General features: G+C 37.3%; 1 protein-coding gene across 1 annotated transcript in view; it reads right to left on the bottom strand.

Moving 5' to 3' along the window:
- The window catches only part of ATRNL1 (attractin like 1), a 507,635-nt gene that overhangs the window by 343,762 nt on the left and 141,054 nt on the right, over window positions 1-22,819 (bottom strand). The window contains exon 20 of the mRNA XM_061372770.1: window positions 7,093-7,186. Coding sequence (XP_061228754.1) covers window positions 7,093-7,186 — 94 coding nt within the window. The remainder of the gene's footprint in view (window positions 1-7,092; window positions 7,187-22,819) is intronic.

Here is a 22,819-nt window from a genome sequence, read left to right as displayed (position 1 = left end):
TACTCAGATATATGCATACAGTCAGTTATGGAAGAGCCTAACTTAAAGAGGCCAAAAGCAAAATTACTTTATTCTCATGAAAGAGAAACCCTCATGCCCAAACTGTTCCCCATTTTTCAGACAATTAATACCAAACTCAGAAAGGACACATTTCATCGAAACAGAACACCCAAGAAAACTACATGTACCATTTTAAATGCAGCTTTTGGAAACAGACATCTTGTTACCACAACTAGTTTTACATTTTGATATCAATATTGCAGTGTTCTCCAGATTTAACATATTCACAACTGACCCACAATAAAATCCCAATATACGAAGCTCCTGGCTAAGTGCTTGCAGCTTCTACCTTAGCCACTATCTCCTTCTCATTCTTCACCAAGAACACCACCTTTGAGGAACAATACAAGATATTTAAACTCCAGTTCTTCTCTATATTTACAAAGTTTGGCAATTTCTTGACTAAAATGTAATGTTTGCAAGTAACGCTGCTTACAAGAAGTCTTGTTTCACATTTACAGGCAGCCTGCAAGTCTGAAAGATCCCAGAGAGCCTTATGAACTTTACATATCACCAAAGAACAGAAAGTGAGCCTAGTGCAGTACAAAAAAGATCAACAAAAAGGCCGACAGTGACATAGAACACTACTAAGAGTCATTTAAAAACTTATCGAATCATTTAAGAACATTGCAAATCACAAATTTTACTTTCCTTCAAATTTTAGATTAAAAACTATCTCGAATGTTTAAAGTGCCTTCTGAGTGTTTAAGCCACTGGAGTGCATTTGGGTCATATTCGAAGCTTTGATATTAGACATTGTTTAAATGAAAGCTACAATTTAAGCAAAAATGATTGATGCCAGAAACATGAATTAAAGGAAGAAAAAAAGCCATCTCAAGTTCTTGATAGATCTGGCAATAATTACTACATGTAGAGCAGAAAATTAGTACATTTAAAGCATATATTTAATGTTGAAGTGGGAATTTTATTGTTCTCCTTAGCAACCTAACGACCTAGTTCTTCAAGAACTTACTGAGGGCTTGAACCTCTCCTTACAGAAACAAGCTAAAATTTTCAGGCAGTTAAATAAGAACAGAGGCTGTCCATAAATCCAGATTTTACTGTAATTCTCCTTCAAACATCATAAATAATGGAGTAACATGCATAAGCACGTCAAAGTTTCTGCTAAATGGAAAACTGAAAGGCCGGACTGAACATGAACAAGGAGAAAACACCTCATGTCAAGTACAACCAAATAGGTAAAACTAATCGTGGAATATGAATAAACGTCAGAAAAAGAAAATAAAAACCTTGTTAAAAAATTAGTTTTGTCTAGTATCTTTCAATACTAAATATTATACTTTTTAAATTTAATGAACACACCACAGTAACAAGCATTAAATGGATTTTACCATGTACCATGAAAAAGTAGTTCTTCAAGAGAGGATTTTTTTATTACACTACAAGCAACTAGAATCTCCCTGCATTGGTTTTGTTTCGTTGATTGGTTTTGTGGTTATGTTTTCATGTGTGTGTATGTCTTTGATAAAGTATGTTCTAAAAAGGTAAATTTTCTATATGACTGCTATCAATTTTTCCCCTACCAGAAAGTAGAGAGCAAAGCTCCAGGAGGAAACAATAGGAACAGATTTACTGTGATATCAGCAAATAATGCTGCAGTGACACCAACAGATTGGTGAATTTGACTCGCAACCCAGAATATTTTTACCTGCCTTTCCATCTGGTAAGAATTCCACCATTCTGTGGAGGGAAATTATACAGAATAGGTGTCCTGGGTTCAGCAGTAGCAGTCATGTTTTCTCCTCAGTAGCTGGTGCACTGCTGTGTTTTTGACTTTTGGCCTGGGAACGGTGCTGGTAACACCGATGGTTTTAGTTACTGCTCAAATGTTTAGACTGACCAAGGACTTTGTGAGCCTCATGCTCTGCCAGGGAAGAGGGGAAGCTGGGAGGAACCAGAGACAGGACACCTGACCCAAACTGACCAAAGAGGTATTCCATACCACAGCACGTCATGCTCAGGATGTAACTGAGAGTTACCCGGAAGGGCTGGTTCACTGCGGGGTTGGATGAGGTATTGGTTGGTGCTTGGTTGGGTGGGTTGGGGTGAGTTACCAATCAGCGGGTGGTGAGGTGTTGTATCTTCTTCCCTTGTTATTTCCTTTTTCCTTACTATTATTGGTGGTAGCAGTAGTGATTTGTGTTATACCTTAATTACTAAACTGTTCTTATCTCAACTTGTGGGAGTTTCATTCGATTCTCTTCTCTATTCCTCCAGGAATATGGGGAGGGCAAGAAGAGGGGGAGTGAGAGAGTGACTGTGTGATTTATGGCTGACTGGGATTTCCTGTTAAAGCTTCTTGTGTAATTAGTGCAGCCCATTTACTCCATGTAGCATCAGTTGCATGATGTGTAGAGGTTACCCTGCCTTTGAACATCCAGCACAGGCAATTGGGGGTGCCAAGAGGAGCTGTGCTTCAGTGCCAATCACTTCTGAAGCAGCTCGAACCCCTTCACAGGCTGCCAGTATCTCTTTCTCAGTTGGGGTGTAATGGCCTCAGATCCTTTGTATGCCCATCTCCAAAAACCAAGGGGTCAACCTGGAGTCTCCCCTGGAGCTTTCTGCCAGAGGCTCCAGGTAGGACAATTCTCCCCAGCTGCAGTGTACAGTACATCTTTTACATCTGACCCGATCCGGGCTGGTCCAAGGGCTACTGCATACAGCTGGATAGTATAAAATCTTATATAAATCAGCCTATCAATAAGTGCTTGTTATTTATGCACAGATACCTACATTATTAAATAGCTTTTTTAAGCTTGCAAACAGTGAAGATTTTAACAGATAAAACAGGGTATATTTTTATAAATAAAATGGTAATTCTTCCCCCTCTTCAGGAGAAATAACAGTATGACTACAAATACTGTCTGAAAACTTATTATAATTATAATTAAAATGAGCAAAATATTACTTTTTAAATCCAGAACACCCTGGATTTATACATTTTATACACTTAAATTTATCCTTCTTATAATAACACAAAATACCCTATAAAATATGATATTAAAAAGAAGAATTTTTCTTCTTTCTCCATGATTTTATTGCCACCTAGGAGTTCTTCTTACAGAAGTCCTGAAGCCCAGTTTTTGTCCAATTCTTACATGGTTTTCTGGTTGTTCTCTTTCTACACACCCCGGCAGATATTCAACATTTTAATGGTTCCCAATTAGGTTAAATAATTATTATTCTGTTTCACACCTGGGAATTTATATATACTAGCATGATACCTAACCCACCCATCATTCAAATATACAGTTTCACTACCAGCAGGACAGTTCCAATACCCCAAAATCTACAAGAACGGAAAGTACGTAACAAAAGAGAGTGATTTCCTTCCTCCAAAAGTACAGCAATGGCTGTAACTGGGAAGTACAGTGCAATAAATGTTATGGTACATCCAGTAAAACCTGACCATTTGAAAAATTCACTATGGAACCTTATTTCCACCAAATATTTGTAACCCTGCAACCTTACCAGATGTCATCCCTTGTAAATCCGTGTAGATCTGGAGATACAAAAGCTACAGACACATCCCCAAGAGAAGGTTGGCTCTTGGAAGATCCCAGGCACACCAAAATTTCTTTGAGAAATGATGTAACTAACCAGTTAATTCTACAGTTTTTAATTTTTCTTCCTTGCATGCAGTAAAAGCTCTCTCATCTGATCTCAAAATTTCAACTTTGAAACAACTCCTTAACATGTTCCTTAGATTTCCATATTCCTACTCCTGAAAGTTAACTGTGTGTATAATCCTGCGTATGGAGACAATAAAACCTCTGTAGATGAATTACTATAAGGGAATTAAATGAGCAGCTAGCAAGTCTAATATTACAGAAAATAAAGAAACACTGCAAAATATTATGTAAATGGAGGCTCAGATCTGCCTTAGAACTCTAATTCTGATTTAAAGTGCCATTGTGCTTTGTGCTACTCAATGGCACAATTCAAAAAGTTACATAATAGACATCGCTATACTAAAAAATAAATAAATAAATAAAAAATAAGAAAACAATAAAGAAGATCTTCCATAAAATGACAACTCACTAGCTGTTCTTGGTTAGGTAGGGAAAAAGAAGGGGAACATTTTTAAGTTTCCTTGATTTCCTAAAAACACCACCCCCGCAGCATGATGCTCACCTGATGAGCAGATATAAAAGCATCAGAGGGAAGGAGGAAGAGATGGAGGGAGAGAGACACATAACATAAAGCCCTGCAGCTATGACTTTATAATCAACAGGATTCTTGACAGGAATATAAATCCAATGCACACCATACAGAGTTTGGAATTTTCAGAGAAATCCTTATTTTAGAAATCACAGGGGTTGTTGCTGAGGCTGGACAACAGCCCATCTAGCAAGTGCCAAATAAATCGAGTCAATAAATAAATAAATAAAAATGCATCCAAAACTATGAAGAACAGTATTCACACTTTGAATCAAGTCCCAGAAGATTTATCAATAATCAATACAAGTAAAGCACTTCGCTGATTTAAAATCGCCCTAATCTTCTTGATAACTACTGTATATATATTTTAAAACGATAATATGATACTTTCAACATATTTTGAGTGTAAACATTTTTACAGGGGAAATGGTTTTCTCTTTTTTTAACCAGGATACAGATCTGACCAAGTTTGTAAACTTCATATGAAGTTTACAGATTAGATAGCAGAAGGTGACTGGATTCAGTGATTCACGAGGGACCCGCTTTTTGTGTTCTTCATCTCCTAAGGGACATTCTAAAGGAAATAATTAAAAAACATCTGACTGGAACTTCCACAGATGGATGGATACCCTCCCAAAGCAAGCATTGGAGTAAAATGACAAATCCCGAGTGTATTGTCTGATGATACACTAAATGTGTCTTTATCAGCTTTCCACAGGACATACAGTGATTCTTAACAGTGAGTCTCTAGTACTGAAACTGTGTCCTAGATAGTCTCCTAATGCATTCAAACTGCAACTGGTCTCTTTCTATATGTGCTGACATAAACTAGATAGCCTACATAGTCTCTATTTATTTCTTCTTTTAAGACCAGATTTAGGAAAGAACTTAAGAGCAGAAACTCAATTTTTATGCTAATATTTGTGTCTGTGAACACAACAGATGTGAAGGTCACAATCTGAAATGTGATCACAGCCAAAAACAATTTGAAAATGGCTGCTCTGCAGTTTATTTCATCCAAAAGAATCCATTTGGAAGACCAAATGGTTTAACACCCAGCTTGTCCTGGGTAAGCCTTTGGTTTATGTAAGAATCTAGGAAGGAGAATGTATTATATGTGACAAAAACTAGGGATTTTCAGTCTGAATTAAAGAGCCAAAATTCAAATTTCCATTTCTTCCACTTTGTGGACTTGCTGTGACTCCTGACCAGGTAGGAAAACCCACCACCAAGGCAACCTTTTCTCTCCTAGTTCAGTAAATGGGATCAAAGAACCCTTTCTAACAAACTCAGGACAGTAGACTGATAGGGCTGAGCTGCACAGCTGACCATATGAGACAAAAGTTCCAAATCAGAGGAGAGAAAACAATTATGAAGCAGACGCAAGACAAAGGGAAAGCAATAGCAAAATAGGTATGTGAAATACAGACTGGGGAAAAGGTCCATAAAAAGCACCTTAAGCCAAATGGTAGTTGGTAGACGATTGGAGTTATGAGCAAATAAACTATTTCCTGTATTTGGAGCGTTATGATATACAGAAGAGTAGATTCCCACACACACCGTTGTTTGTGAATACATAGAATGGCATCAACATATGTCCACGCTGGTAATCAAATGACTGATTAACTTCTGTGTTTGGGCACAAATGGATAAAAATAACTTCTCAGTGAAGACTTAATTCCTAGTTTAAAGATATTATCACTCTCCAGCTTTTGTCATGATAAAATGTCATCATTTAGTCCTAATCTTGGTTTCCTATCTCACTCTGAGAGTCTCCAATTAGCTAGACAAGAAAGTCCCAGAGGCACCACTGGAACAGTGTACCTGCCAGCCCAGATCTTTCTCATGTATACACACATAGCATCTCCATCAGGTTATTGTTTCTTGCCTATTTATGAAGCAAAGCATTAAGGGTACAACCCAAGCCAGTTCACTAAGTGTATCAAAGATAAATCCACAAATCCAGGGAAAGAATATGCGTGTGTCAGGCAGAACATTATGTTCTGGCACCTTTCCCTGCTCCAGAGGAGTAAGCTGTATTTATCCCTTTTCCCCAGTTCCAACCAACATTGCTAAGAAAATTTTGTGGCCAGAAATGGTTTAGAATAACTAGAATTGTGAAAGGAATAAGGTACCTATCGGATAGTGCAGTGTACAGGGCAGAACGAACTGAAAGAAATAACTTTAAATATAAGGCTATTCATAGTTAACTTTAATGTTTTGTTTCTCCTACTTGACAAGTTACTCTAGTAGTTCCTTGTTCACGGTGCTTCCATTTATTATGTTCTATCATAAATTGCAAGCTCTTTCTCTAAACAAACACAATAAGCTATTCCAGTACAAAACAAGGTAAAACAATTGTACTTTCCATGACATTCCTTTGTTCTATATTGAATGATACGGGAAAATGCCTAAATCACTGTTCACCTTACGTTTCTAAAATTCTACAAATCTAATCACTACAGACTCTGTTCAAGGCATGACAAACGTACTGAATATAATTACTAATTTCACAGATATTTTTCTTTACAATAATTAAAAAAAACCCACCAAATCTTACAAAAGGAAAACAACAAGTGGTAATTCTCCAGTTACTTTACAGGTAATACTTTACAGGTATTTTTTTAAACTATAGTCTGCAAACTACGGCTAATATCGGTGGTGTAATTCTTTAACAAAATACTAAGTAATATTGAAATTTCCTACGAAATGCAGGAAGCTCTAGATTCATCACTAAAACACTGTTAAGTCAATCACAAAATCCAAAACCAAAAGCAAATCAAAACCAGGGAAAGAGTGATTATATACTAGTGAAAATTGCAATTCAGGGCGATATTGAATTTTACTCACAGTTGACACTGGTCTCCTTTGATTCCTTTAGTTGTGCAGAAACATTTTCCTGTTTGCATGTGACAAATATTTGCATGTCCACTGCACGTGCAAGCTATAAAAATCAGAAAAGAAAAGTGAGATTTCTTCACCCACATTTTACCTTATAGCCAAAGGAACTTTAATGGATTTTAATACATCCTAAACACATTTCCTACACGCTGTATTAAAAAAAATAAAGTATTACTATTTCAATTATAAGCTTTTTGAAAAACACTTCACTAGCACATCATTTAGTGGTTTTTTCTGTAGAGTTAAGAACTATACATGTGTCATTAAGGGCTCTCCTCCATGCCTCAAATAATATCAGTTTCAGAACAGCCATTAAAGTACGTCATTCCAATGTGCAATACAGAAAATTAGAATACATCTTTTCTATACAAGGTGAAATCCTGACCAATGGCAAAAGCAATGGCAAAAGCAATGGCAAAATTTCATTAGTTTCACATGTCTAATTAAAGAAAGTTATTATTGCAGATGTTTGGTAAAATATCTAACTGGAACTCTTGCTCTTTACTAACGCAAAGTTTTTAAACCATTTGAACAGAAACAGAGGGAATAGTATAGTTATGCTCCAAAAAAATAATATTCCAGAAGCAAAAACCAGCAACTTTGAAAGCTCCTGAAGTTTGAACTGGAGAAAAATCACAGAAATATCATCATCACTCCTTTTTAAACTCAATGGCTAAAGTAAATCTCTGCATGATGTTCTCACTGATGCTCTTGCTGCTTGATTGATTCTCACCCTAAAACAAACCTTTGTGTTTCCAATTCAAGGGCTTTCTTCTTGCTTTTCCTACCCATGTTTATACAAATTACTACCTTGTTTAGGCAGTCCTCCCACTTTTCTAACCAAGCATACAAAACTTAATAACCTCCCTCTGGTAAATGTGTCAATAAGCTCCCACATCAGACTGGAATAACTATGTCCTAATATTCACACTACACTTAAAGTCTTCTTTGAATACAAAGTAACTCTGAAAGCACCTTGATTATCATTATGCTTTCACTGACATTTTAATTATGACTGAGATAAAAGATTTAATATGTGGACTCCTACTTGGGAACAGACAAAATACTAAGTGGTGACCTGTACACAATAAAAGTTTATTTTCCACTTTATAATCCTAACATTGGATTTCTATCAGAGGGATTGAGTTTTAAAGTCCCTAGTCTACAGATAAAGAATAATACATAATGAATACTTCCATAACAGTGTCTCAGACCATATACACTCTAAGCTCCCTGCACCAGCATAGGATAAATAGGGAAAAAGGTAACATAACAGCCAGACTAGACCCACAATTAAACATAAAGTATTATTGACAGAATATTCCAATGTCAGGAATGGTTTGTTCAGAACTTGTTAAATAGCCAGGGGAAGCTGAAGGAGTGATTCTTACTACAGAGGTACTACAGAACCAAACTGCTAGAAACACCAGGATTTTCTATGCAGCATACATCATGTTTTTCTCTCTCTCATAATACAGCTTGTAACATTTCTGAAAAAACACCTGCAGTTACCACAAAGTGCTAAATTTTGTAATCTTGCTATGATCCTGACACTCTACAATTAACATTTGTTCATTGATGTGCTGCTACTATATAATCAGTTATACTTTCCTAAACCCATTCAAGTTTTTCCCTCTATATTTATGGAATGATTAGTTAGGCACTTTAAACTGGAAATGCTTCTTCTCAAAAGTTATTTTTTATTTGTGTAAATCTGCTACACTTTCAGTGGAAAACTAAGGAATATATTCTTCATAGCTTATTCTTATATTTTCTTATATAGTTTATATATAGCTTTATGGTTAATGGCTCTTAGCAGCAAAGCATCACTAAAAGACAACATAAAAGCTGTAAGGGAGGTAAAAGGGTGAATTCTAAACCATATGTCAATATGTAATTGTCAATATATTCACAAATACAGAAGCTATTGCCAATCAACTTTAACTGAATATTCCCATAGCCATTGCTCACTTAATAGGAAGTAATAACAAATGTAAAGTGGAATTTCTTTTAATTGAATAGCTTTTCTTTTAGTAAAAGTATTTAAACATTGAGTTGTAAGAGTCTTTGGACACTCTGCATCTTTACCACCTTCCTGGGGAAAAAAAAAAAAAGGAAAGATAAAATGGATTATACAGTAAAGGTAACAGATGTAGCCATATAAGATTTTGTGGAAGGGCAAAATCATTTCCCTTGGCAGCTCAGACATGACTTGTATTCCAAGTCCATGGAATTACTGATAAATCAAACTTTTCATCACCATTTATCCCCAGGGACATCTAAATCAAATCAGCACCAATACAGTGTACTTTCGTGTGCTATGTGCTCACTCACACAGCAATCAACTGGTGGACTCCTCTCCAATCAACCAGGTACCTCCTTCCATTTAAACTGCAACATGTTTTAGTCCCTGCACTCCATATTTGTGGTTTCCTGGATTTATACAGGAGAATCAAATCATATAAACAACTGATGGATTTTTTTTTTTTCCATGGAGTCGTGTCTAAATTTTGATCTATGTCTATTCATAGGGCACACAAATAAAGGATATATTCACGCTTTGGTCTTTCTCACCAAAGTACCGACATAGCTGCTTCACCTCACCTTCATTTTAAAGACACATATGAAGGTTCTATAGTGCTAACATCAGTAGGGCTATAAAGGAAGAAGAAATTAAGAGCTCAGAAGACTCAGAACCTTGTATTCTGGATTCCTCCTCAGCGAAAAAGCTAGCTCTGACAAGCCCAGAAGCTAATTTTCTTCTGTTAAAAGATCAAGAGAAATTACTCTCGTTGATTAAGTTCCTAGTAATTTAACTGCTCCCTGGATAATCCCTTGGAAAAGGACATCAGGAGCTAATCATTTTTACATTATTTTAAAAGTCTCATCTGGACAAATTGTATTTAACAGCAGTAAATGCATCTTTTAACTAATCTCAGGCTTGCAAGTATGTGATGCAAAGTGGATTGCTAACAATCTGTGGACCTCTATGTTTGGAGTAACATGAAAACCACAAACACCTAAAAGCTACCTCTGCTGTTACTGAAGCAAATGTGAGTATATGTTATCAAACAAATGCAACAGCAGAAACAGGACAATATTATAGTGCATTCATTGGAAAAAAATTTAGGACCTTTGTGCCTCACTGGAGGTTTTCAACATGGTCTCCTTCGAAATGATAGTTACAAGCTTTGAAGATGAAGTATGTTTACTGATTAAGCTGCAACCTAAACCTATATTTCATTTAAAAGTAATAGATTTACATTCTTCTCAGTATTTCCATACTACTCTTTCTGTATTTTCTTGAATATTTTCTACTTCTTTTTCTCTGTTCGACCATTCTCAGTGAATGTTTTTTCTTCCGATAATACTGTACGTCAACAGTTAAAACTGTAGCTACAGTGGTATCTTTCACAGTCTAATGCTCATAGAAGTATGCCAATTCTTGAAATTACGTTTAAAATCATATTTCAAGCCAATCATTCTTAGCTGGCAGAATTCAGCACAAGATATAAAAAAATACATGGCAAATATAAATTGCATAAGTCCCACCCCTCTCTCCACCCCATGCATTTCCTTTCAAGGAACAAAACTTAGTTCCAGCAGCAGTGGCAAGTGAATATTGTATTAAATGACTTCTCCCGCACATCCTCCCCCCCCCCAAAAAAAAGGACAATCATCTCTAATGCTGATCTCAGGAAATGCTTAACATGATTTTCCTTTGTAAGAACTCTCTAAAGCTGACGGAAAGCAAAATAAGAGCTAAGAGTTAAAATGAAATATATACTTAGTATTTCACATTTCAAATGCTTCTATTCCTCTACCCCAACCCTCTCATACACCCACATACACACCCCTTGTACTTAATAAAAGGTTTAAGAGTTTGAGTAGAACTGCATGGTGGTACACAGAGATTTCTGACTGAAAATCCCAGGCTCAGACTACTTAATGCTAGATTTCTAGAGATCCCATTTTTGTGCCTTATAGTGTTCTCCTAAAACTCTGTGTTTTCAGTGGCTGTGTACGAAAGTTAGTTAAGCCATCCCGCTGAGATTCTAAGCCAGTAAGGATGGTTTCAGCTTCTGTCACACTAAAACATTTTATCAAGTTTCAGCATCTTCCAACTGATTTCCCTTCTTCCACTGAGTTTCCATGTCCTTTAGCGTGGGTCACTGATAGCCACTATTCTTTCACATATCCAGTTAGGCACAGTGTGAATCTTTTGCACTGTCACATCTCTCAAGTGATCTTAGGTTGACAGCAACATATTCTCTACCCTGATTATGCTTTAAATAATGTCCAATTCTTAACATGAATTACTTTATTTGGGACACTGACAGTGAGCATAAAATCAGAGGATGAAGCACACCCACACAGATTTGCTGGGTTAAAAGAAATTAAATACATAATCAGAAACAATCTCTGTTTTTGGATAGGGATATTGTGTCTTTAGCAGAAAGACAGAAACAAAGATTTTCTGTGCTTAAAATACACCCTTTTTCTCAAAGAAATCTAGGGTCGGCTTTTGGCCCTACCCTTAAAAAAAACACACCACCAACACAGAAAACTAGCCTTACTAATACGCTTTTTGTACCACCACGTGAACAATTGTACAAGATGGTTAGAAAAGAGATATTGTTATCTAGAGGGTACATCAGATTCAGATTCTACTGCTGTACAACACATTCCAGTATTCATGCAGCATCATACTCAAACACATTTAGCAGGTTACAATGACATTAGTCCTCTCTCACATCTTCCCTCAGTCATCAATGCAGAGTAGCTTGAAATCCTGCTTTAACATCACAGCAAGTTTACTATATGGTAACATTTTAAGTCTTATTAAATTCTGTTCACATTCTCTACTTCCTTGTAATACTCATGTTCAGTATTCAAAATCCAGAGGTGAATCTCTGCAAACCAACTGGTTGAAATTAAAGATACAGAATTTTCTTAAGGAAAAAAACTCTGCATCCCAAAACACCACTGGCTTTAAGTAAGTTAAGTTAATTCCAGGTTATGTATTTTCAGTGAGAAAAATCACACCTCCAGGATACAACAGAGATTGAGAGTATATCGTGGCTCCAATTCTCTCATGAGAAAGTAGTACACCTGTCATTCTCTATTTCATAACTGACACAGCGCTAACAGTTTTTAATTATAAGGACAAGCTTAAGACGCAAAATGAATTCCAGCTTCTGCTGGATTTCAGAACCTTCTATTAGGCAAGAATTATCATTAGCCTTACACCTTACAAAATAAACTGCAGTACATGGAACAGAAGAACTTCTTAGCAATGCCTATATTTGACTTGAAGATACAAGAAAAAGTGGGAATTGGAATTGCCACAATTTATTGTGTGTGAATAACTCAGCACAGAATACAGGCATAGAGATATATTCTATTTCAAAACATACTCTATGACTCTGACGGAGACTACTTCATGTTGCAAATTCCTGCCCAAACGTGTGCACGTTCTTTAAATCAACTCTCAAAAATCATACAAGTTATATATTTTTCTAAAGTAGTACCAGCTATAAAAATTCTCCCTGCAAGTATGACTGGAAACCTGAGATACAGCATTCTGGAACCATTCATCCTCCCCAGTCATGACTGAGAATCATCAATGTAAACTGCCCCCAGGTTGAGCTTTAATAATGAGTTATGATCACTTTTATATTCTAGGTATAGATAAACCTTAGACATTCAGTCCTCTGTAGATGCCAGAAATTATCCCCTAGATTGACCAGTAATATTTAATGTCTCATTAATATCAAGTATTGTCACACAGATGAATAAACTTTTGTAAGAAATCTCCAAGACATTCCCTTCCTTTGCTTTGTATCACACTCCATGGCCACGAACTCAGCTTCACAGGTATAAAACCAAAACAGAAGATGGCTGTAGGACCACAAACGTAACTAAAGGACTGAAGCATCTTTCAGACTGAAGAGGCTGAGAGAGCTAGCATTCAGCCTGGAGAAGTCTCAGTGGGATTTTATTGACATGTTTAAGTACCTGATGGGAAAGAACCAGACTCTTGGTAGTGCCCGCTGACAGAACAAAAAACAACAGCCACACGTTAGGAAACAGGACATTCCATCAAAACCTAAAACCTGTGTTGAGGGTGACATGTTGCATTGCTGTAGGAGCACATATACTTTCTGCTGCACCTTTGGATAGAAACAGTGAGTCCAGCCCAACTTCAACAGCCTTCCCATACTACTGTATGCACTCATCTCCAACTTGGATTTATATTATACACACATGCTATTGTTTAAACAGTTATGTGAAATGCTTAATGACCATGCAAACATTTATCAGTCATAAAGTATTTTAAATAAATAATCAATCTGTGGCTTACAATAAAAAACCTGCCTAAAGTATATAATCTTATCCTATTTTTGCTATGTTATTTTGACATATTAACTGAAATGATAACATTAGAGCTTTTGAAACAACAATAAAACCCCCCACCCTGGCAATATCTGCTCTATTGCTAGATAACAGTTCACACTACCCCTTCATACAACATGCAGATTCTAAGTGGAACAATAAGATTATATGAAAACAATATAATCCAGTAGAGTAAATCCATGCTGAAATATCACAACCATATAGAATTTATTAAATAATAATTCCACAGCACGATTGATTCCAAGTTGCAAGCTCAGCATACAAATGTTCTGATGCTGACAACAAAGAATATCCACCATTATTTCCATGAAGTATGCATTTTAGAAATTGAATTTACAAACACTTACTGCTTGAAAACACCATCTCCAACATATAGCTGCACGAGCAATTTTCCTCTCAAACGGAGCTCTTTACAAATGGAATTTTAACTTAATATATTTGCTTACTTTCTAAGGTTACTAAACCAGTAGCTGCACATCAACAATTCCTTTAAGACACCTCACTGATTTTTTACTTTATAAAGAAAACTATGACAATGTTATTAATTATTGAGGTTAAAAAACCTACTTTGTTAATTTTGGTGACATGCAAAGCGTTAAGTTGCATCAAAAAATGTGTTGCATCAAAAAAAGGAGATACAGTCTCACACACAGCTAGGCTAAGTAAGAAATAGCAAGTATAAACATATATTAGATATAACACTGTAATGCTCAATTTCACTGTAAATACTCACTTATGGAATCCATTAGCCTACTCATGAGAACTGTCCTTCTGAGACAATCCTCTACATTAATAATATTGCAAAACTGTCTAGTCATTTATTTTTCTAGAAATGCTTATTTAGCTGGAAGCCCCTGACACCCTTTTAGCATTCAGGAATTACTTTCATAGGAAATACATCCATTCAACCTCTAAGACAAGCAATGTAAAAGCAGAGCTGAGCCCAACAACACTTATGTAGTATCACTAATTGAGTAGCATTAAAATTGAGCTAAAGGAATACTGTGAAGCAATGAGCAATAAAAGTATGAGTACAAAACAAAAAGGAAAACACGGTATTCTAAAAGACTGCTGTATATGCAGGTCAACTAGAACTGTCATTTTATATTAACAGGATTAACCTTCAAAATAATAAACCAGTCTTATCAGACTAGCTAGCACATAGAATCATATAAATAGCTAAATTTACTTTTAGCCTTCTTGGTTTATATCGTAACTTATCTTTCTTTGGTCTCAAACCAATTTATTTTTTACAGTACCACAACAGGATGGATAAGACAAAATTTCACTTGACCATGACCTAAGCCGACAGCACTCATTTGAGTACTAGTAAAAAGTTGCTCCTAACAAGCAACAGCGTGTCACACAGTCAATCTGGAAATCACACGTGAGGTTTCCTTAGCTTTTTGGACTCACAAACACATTTCAGAAGTAGAAAATTTATTCTAAAAATCCCAAACAATTCTGGGAAACAAACAGGTTTATTTTCTTTTGCAGAAAGCAAAATTTAGGTTGGTTACAATACAACAATGCTATGGCAACTTTCTGCATTGAATGGCCTGAATTTATTCTTTACATTGCCATTTTTACACTATGTATTTCATTCTTCCCCTGGAAGGCATACTAAGGCACATGAAAAACAACAAGGTGCTTGGTGACAGCCAGCATGGCTTCACTAAGGGGAAATCCTGCCTGACCAATTTGGTGGCCTTCTATGACGGGGCTACAGAACTGATGGACAGGGGCAGAGCAGTTGATGTCATGTACCTGGACTTGTGCAGTGTACATTTGACACTGTCCCAAATGACATCCTTGCCTATAAATTGGAGAGACATCAATTTGATAGATGGACCACTTGGTGGATAAAGAACTGGCTGGATGGCCACACACAGAGTTGTGGTCAATGGCTCAATGTCCAGCTGGAGACCAGAAATGAGTGGTGTCCCTCAGGGATCGGTGTTGGGACCGGTCTTGTTCAGCATCGCTGTTGGTGACATGGACAGTGGGATTGAGTGCACCCCCAGCAAGTTTGCCGATGACACCAAGCTGTGTGGTTCGGTTGATACGCTGGAGGGAAGGAATGCCATCCAGAGGGACCTTGACACACTTGTTAGGTGGGCTGATGCCAACCTCATGAAGTTTAACCATGCCAAGTGCAAGGTCCTACAACTGGGTCACAGCAATCCCAGGCACAGCTACAGGTTGGGAAGAGAAAAGATTCAGAACAGCCCTGTGGAGAAGCACTTGGGGGTGCTGGTTGATGAGAAAATGAACATGAGCCGGCTTCAGTGTGTGCTCACAGCCCAGAAAGCCAACCGTATCCTGGGCTGCATCAAAAGGAGTGTGAGCAGCAGGTCGAAGGAGGTGATCCTGTCCCTCTACTCTGCCCTTGTGAGACCTCACTTGGAGTACTGTGTGCAGTTCTGGTATCCTTAACATAAAAAGGACATGGAACTGTTGGAACAAGTCCAGAGGAGGCCACGAGGATGATCAGGGGACTGGAGCACCTCCTGTATGAAGATAGGCTGAGAAAAGTTGGGGCTGTTCAGCCTGGAGAAGAGAAGGCTGCATGGAGACCTCATAGCAGCCTTCCAGTATCTGAAGGGGGGCTATAGGGATGCTGGGGAGGGACTCTTCATTAGGGACTATAGTGATAGGACAAGGGGTAATGGGTTAAAACTTAAACAGGGGAAGTTTAGATTGGATATGAGGAAATTCTTTCCTGTTAGGGTGGTGAGGCACGGGAATGGTTGCCCAGGGAGGTTGTGAATGCTCCATCCCTGGCAGTGTTCAAGGCCGGGTTGGCTGAAGCCTTGGGTGGCATGGTTTAGTGTGAGGCACCCCTGCCCATGGTAGGGGGCTTGGAACTGGATGATCTTAAGGTCCTTTCCAACCCTAACTATTCTATGATTTTATGATTCTATTTCTTCCGTTTAAAGTATTCATCCTGAGAAGTAACCTCATTCTTTTTTTCTTCCCCTGCAGTAAATGCCACTCAAACAATCACCCTAAATCTGTCTTTAATCATCAGTAACTAACACTATAAAAGCAGCTTGGAAAACCACAATTTTGTCTTATACAAGTAGATAATGAAAATGCTACACAAGATTAACACTAAAAGATGGGATATTATTTCTTGTCATTAACTGAACAGATCTTAGACTATTAACAAGGGTCTTGCTGTGAGTGAATCTTTCATACCAATACACAGCACAGAATTCTTATAGCTTGCCCCTGTGATCATTCAGGAACCATGTGCATAGAGGATATTTTCTACCAAAAAACCATACCAAACCATACATTTCCACAAGAACTCATGAACTACAGTAGCACAATTTTATTTTCTCTGTGTCTCCTGCGTGAAAAACTGAAACTTTTACACTTGCTTTGAACATGTAAAACTGAAAAATTCCAGGTAAAACCATTATTATCTTTACTTGGAGATAAGTTTAGCATGTTAATCGGTTTCCTGTTCATTTTCTCACTTTTCATTTGTAAATGTAATATGATAAATTAAGAAATAAATACCCTGTAAGTTTTACAGTTTGTTACACTTCAGGTTTTGTGAGTTCAAGTAAAAAACTAACCACTGCATCTGCTGTATACTACAGCTCTTTAAGCATGCAAGCATTTAAAGAGATGTTTCTTTCACATGCCTATGAGATTAAAAGTATTATTCTGCATATTTGTTTCTATGTTTGCGAAGAGGTTTCTCACATTAAAACATAAGATTAAATTAGAATTATTAAAGAAGTAATTTCAGATCTGGCAGACTAAAACTAAAGTTTAGTAAGAACTAAAACTCTGGAGGGTTTAGGGTTTGTTTTGTTTCTACGGGAAAACCACAATATGATGATCTTTGCACATCCAACCTCAGATGAGTTAAAGATGACTTCCAGACACTAAAGGCTTAGTACCTTTTCTTTAAACTATGTCTTTTTAAACTTTATTGAAGAAGACAGCAGCTTCTCTACTGGCTACTTTGGGAATTCGCCCCCCAAAAACTCCTTTCACCAAAAGGAGGCTGTTTTTTAACTTCTTTCTCTAAAAAGAATGCGTAACTTCCTAATTATAACAGTAAAAAATGGATCAAAGATTATTATAAGGCAGTATGAAAAGCAAAAAAAAAATAAAAGCACTCAACAGCTATTCATAGTGGCTTTAAATGTAGAAAAACTAAAATAATAAAATCCAATCTGAGGTGAAAAACAACTGAAATTGGTGATTGCAACTACTTGTGTGCATTTGCCCATTCAGAGTAAAAGCCCAAAGAAGAGAAATGACTTCCACAATTTATCAGACAAAAATGCAACAAAATGTTAACAAGTCAGCAAATCATTTCACTGTGTTAGCCATTAGGAGGTGCAAAACACAACTGATTTTTAATGCATTCAGTTGTGAGTGAATGCTTTTTCTTTTTCCCCTTAAATAACTAATGCATTCTGCCATTGTAATGTATTGCATTTACTGCTCAGAAAATGACTCTGAATCAACTGCAATCAAACAGAAATGCCATTACAAGTGTTTCTTGAGAACCTTTTTTCTACCAGCTGGAAAATGAGGTGCACGATGCCTCAAAAGCTATTCTCTTCACAGCCTGTAGGGCGTTTCCAAGACCCCTTAGGGAGAGGGGTCACTATTTCAATGCAAAACAGATCTAGAAAGGTAAATTCAGAAATGACAAAAAAAACACCTGCTTTTAATGTTTACTGTCTATGGGACAAGACAACTCTGGCTGTGTAAAATACTTATTTGAGGATCGAATAACAGTGATTTAACAGTCATCTTCAACTTTAAACTGCCAACTCTCAATCAGAGCGTAGCATCCTCTCAGCCTAGACACAGCAGCTGAGCAAGCTCTCGCAATCTTTTCCAACACAAGGTAAAACATGTTTGCTTACAAAACACAAACAAAATCCCTATATTTCTGGACAGCTTCTAAACAGAGTTTCTAAATCATGCCCTGCCTATCTCCACTGGGAGCATCTTCTGGGAAACAGTGACTTTACAGATTTCATTAGGAAAGTGAATGTACTGAAACATAGCTCTGATAGTTCATTAGAACCGCATTTCGGAAATATTCCTTATTCCATAAAAAAAAAAATCACAGCATGTAAACCTGAAAACCACACAAATAAGAGTGCACAGCAAATCGTTCATCATCGCCAAAAGCTACATTACACAGTAACACACAGGTGGACTCGATCACCAGCATCAGTGAAAGCAATAGAATTGCCATTAATCTTTGTGAAAAAATAAGCACAGAGATAAAGGAATGTAATATAACTCAAACTGCTGTATCTCTTCAATATCTATAAAAGTAATACAAGATGATCAATTAAAGGAGGCTTGAATTATTAGTCCTCAGACCAAGATGCTGAATACACATAAAATGCTTGCTGCTTAAACAGATTAAGATAGCACAAGTTGTTCTTTTTACTATTTCAGATATTTTGTTGCATAATAGACCTTAAAAAAGGGTTTAAATTGATTTTATAATACATGCAGCATTGATTGTACATTTGTAAAAATTCAAAAATAGGTTTGCCTTCCTTTATTTTTTCTTGTTTAAAAAGCTACCCTGTTCTCACTCCACTTGTGTAATTTAGAACCAGCTTTGCCTGATGGTGAATTTACATTTATGCAAAGCCACATAACTGTAGCAATCAGGCTTAAGGATCAAAACTATTGTCGAGAAAATTGCTTACTAGACACATAGCTACACAATTACATTGTGGTTGTCCAGGCCAGAAAGAAAACTGTTACACAAGAAAAAAACTCCTTCAAAGGAGTCAAAAAGACACTGCAACTAATTTATTTTAATCACCTGTACAAATAATGAACAGAGTTTTAGTTCCCACAAACCACAAAACTGGACTGAACTTAATTTACCTTCTTGTCATGGTGATAATGAAAGAATATTGTCTAATTTGGATAGGAGGGTATGCCGCCTTGGACAGCTGACTTGAATTGACCAAAAGGATATTCCATGCAATTAATGTCATGCTTAGCAAAAAATATTTTGGAGACTAGGGGGCATCGGTCTATGCATGGGAAGGGATGAGTATGTACCTTTGCTTGGTTTGATTTCTTCCTCCCTTTTTCCTTCCTCTGTTATACTGCCTTTATCTCAACCCAAGTTTTCTCAGTTTTGCTATACTATGCACTTCCCATCCTATCGTGCAGGGAAAGCAGGGAGTAAGCAAGCAGCTGAGTGATGCTTGAATGCTGGCCTGGGTCAGTCCACAATGCTGTCAGCTAGCTGAAAGTGGGTAGATTTAGATCAGGTATTAGGAAAACTTCTTCCCTGTGAGGGTGCTGAGGTGTGGGCACAGGGTGCCCAGAGGAGCTGTGGCTGCCCCATCGCTCGCAGTGTTCAAGGCCAGGTTGGATGCGGCTTTGGACAACCTGGTCTAATGGAAGGTGTGCCTGCCTATAGGCAAGGGGGTTGAATTAGATAATCTTTAAGGTCCCGTCCAACCCAAACCATTCTGTGATTCTATGATTTTTCAATAGCAACTGTAAGCTGATGCTTGAACCAGTAGTTCCCCATGCTTAACTATTCATAAAATCAGATCACTCTGTCATGCAAATCTCTGTCCAACCCAGCCTTGAACACTGCCAGGGAAGGAGCATTCACAACCTCCCTGGGCAACCCATTCCAGTGCCTCACCACCCTTACAGGAAAGAACTTCTTCCTTATATCCAACCTAAACTTCCCCTGTTTAAGTTTTAACCCATTACCCCTTGTCCTATAACTACAGTCCTTAATGAAGAGTCCCTCCCCAGCATCCCTATAGGCCCCCTTCAGATACTGGAAGGCTGCTATGAGGTCTCCACGCAGCCTTCTCTTCTCCAGGCTGAACAGCCCCAACTTTCTCAGCCTATCTTCATACAGGAGGTGCTCTCGTCCCCTGATCATCCTCATGGCCTCCTCTGGACTTTTTCCAACAGTTCCATGTCCTTTTTATGTTGAAGACACTAGAACTGTACACAGTACTGCAGGTGAGGTCTCACAAGAACAGAGTAGAGGGGCAGGATCACCTCCTTCGACCTGCTGATCACGCTCCTTTTGATGCAGCCCAGGATACGGTTGGCTTTCTGGGATGCAAGCGCACACTGAAGCCGGCTCATGTACATTTTCTCATCATTGTTTCTTCTTTTTTTCTCCCATAAAATTACAGACCTCCGAATGTCTATTGACATTTGACAATGACATTTTCCTTGAAGCATTACTCCAGGTCCTTCACCTAGGATTACTCTAAGTAGATACAGAATACAAATACATCTACATAAAGGTGACTCATTTTAGCTGAGCTTTTGCTTTTGGTGTACAATTCGTTATATTAGAAATCATACTTTATAATACACATCTAAACTACAGCAAAGCAAAAAGAAAATTATACGTACACACAACAATTAATAGCATACCAAAAAGTTGCTCAGCACATTTTGATTGGCAGTCAAAGAATAACAGGAACAGTAAGTTGTTAAAGATGTCTTTTCCAAGTTCCTCAGCTAACTTTTTATTATGGTAATCCACTTCTCATCTATTTTATTCGCATGGGACTTACTTTGAATGTATTTTTCATTGGAGTGAATTTTATTTAAGTTCATAACTAAGTACAGGCATTTTATTCACTCAGTGTTCAGACTACTCTGAACACTGTTCAATAAACAGCATTCACTAAAGGAAGGAAAATAAATTTTCAAATCACCTTTGGGGAAAAAGGTCTTTAAAAAAGTGATTATTCTAATGATTCTAGCGATTTCTCTGCAAAGAGCAGTATGAAGGTTCTCTTGAATACCTCATTGTGCTATGATGTCTTTTATTTCATACGTACTCCACCCACTACTAAAACAAATTCCAGCATTTTAGTTACTATTAAGTGGGTTTATTCTATAACAAGGTATTGTATAAAAATGAGAAATCAGTGTCATCTCTATTCAACACTTTAAAGAGAAACAAACAGCCAAACAAAACCAACCCCCACACCACCACTACTGCTAAATAGAATTTCTTGACAGCCCCCTCATTTGTCAAAACCTTTGGTTATTTGGCTTGTATAGGATAAACAAAATCATGTTTTCTGGTGGAATTTAGCACCACATGTGAGCTTTTCTTTTTCTAAATAACCTTAAACCACAGCTTCTTATCACAGAGTTTTACTACGAACTCGTGACCCACTGTTTCTTGGAAACCAAGGTACAAGACAAACAGTAGAAGTGGATTTTCTCTTTTAAATTCAGTTCCATATTCTAGTACATGCAGATAGTATGAATCATAGTGTACTTTTTTTTTCCACTGATGTCCAGCATTCATCCATTTTTATCTAAAATCTTTTTCTTCACATAGACTCCTGGGGTCTGTATAAGTCTTCAATCCAGTGAATATTGGTTATTTATGTGAATAACCACCAAGAGCCTGCACTAAAAGATGCTTTTGATTTTTAACTACACAGGCTTAGTCACTGTGAAAAGAATGCCTGTGGCACAGGCAGAGTCAGGACAAAACGTACAGGAGCAAACATCTTGAAGACTAAAACATCATTGTAAATGGGAGTGGAAATTGCCTTCTGGGTAGTGGAGCTGATCCCCACCCAAACATTCTAGCTCTCAGTATCCTGCCTGTGCTAAAAGCAGCCCCAGGCCCATGTCCACAGGACACCAGAGGAGGAGGTTAGATTTGGCTAAGTACTAGGAACACTAGGTGTAAGAAAGACACACAATGCTGCTTTCCAGCTGCTAGCAACTAAGCATTCTTGGCTTTTCAAGTGTTGACAATAAATACCTTTTACTACTTGTTACAGTATTTTCCTCTTGGACCTGTGCTGCCTTCTAGGACATGTATGCACACATGCAAAAATTGCTGCTGTACCACAACACAACTGGCTGAAAAGTGTGAGAGACATCAATGATTATAAGACAGCTTAAGCTGGACCAAAAACTAAGAGATTTCTATTAGCACTGAGTGGACTCATGTGGTTGAGCACATTTTGAAAACTTAGATTTTGAACAATTCCGAATATTGAGGGAGAAGAGACTGATGATTGCTTGAGAGCCAAAATTTAGATGCTCTATTTCAAATGACCACCTCTTCATATAATTATTTTATATAGAAATGTATTATGCTATTAATTTGAATTCTGAACATCTGTCTTTTATTTCTAAATAATACATGATATGAGTAGATCATCAGGTCATTGCTCACTGAATGTTAAGTGAACAGTTAACAGCAGCTTTTGGGCTATTAAAACCA

This window comes from Neopsephotus bourkii, unplaced genomic scaffold, assembly GCF_033783945.1.
Source record: "Neopsephotus bourkii isolate Nb327-2 ecotype Australia unplaced genomic scaffold, CSIRO-AGI_Nbou_v1 NB_1615, whole genome shotgun sequence".
Classification (NCBI taxonomy): Eukaryota; Metazoa; Chordata; class Aves; order Psittaciformes; family Psittacidae; genus Neopsephotus; species Neopsephotus bourkii.
This window is presented reverse-complemented; position numbering and strand designations above follow the sequence as displayed.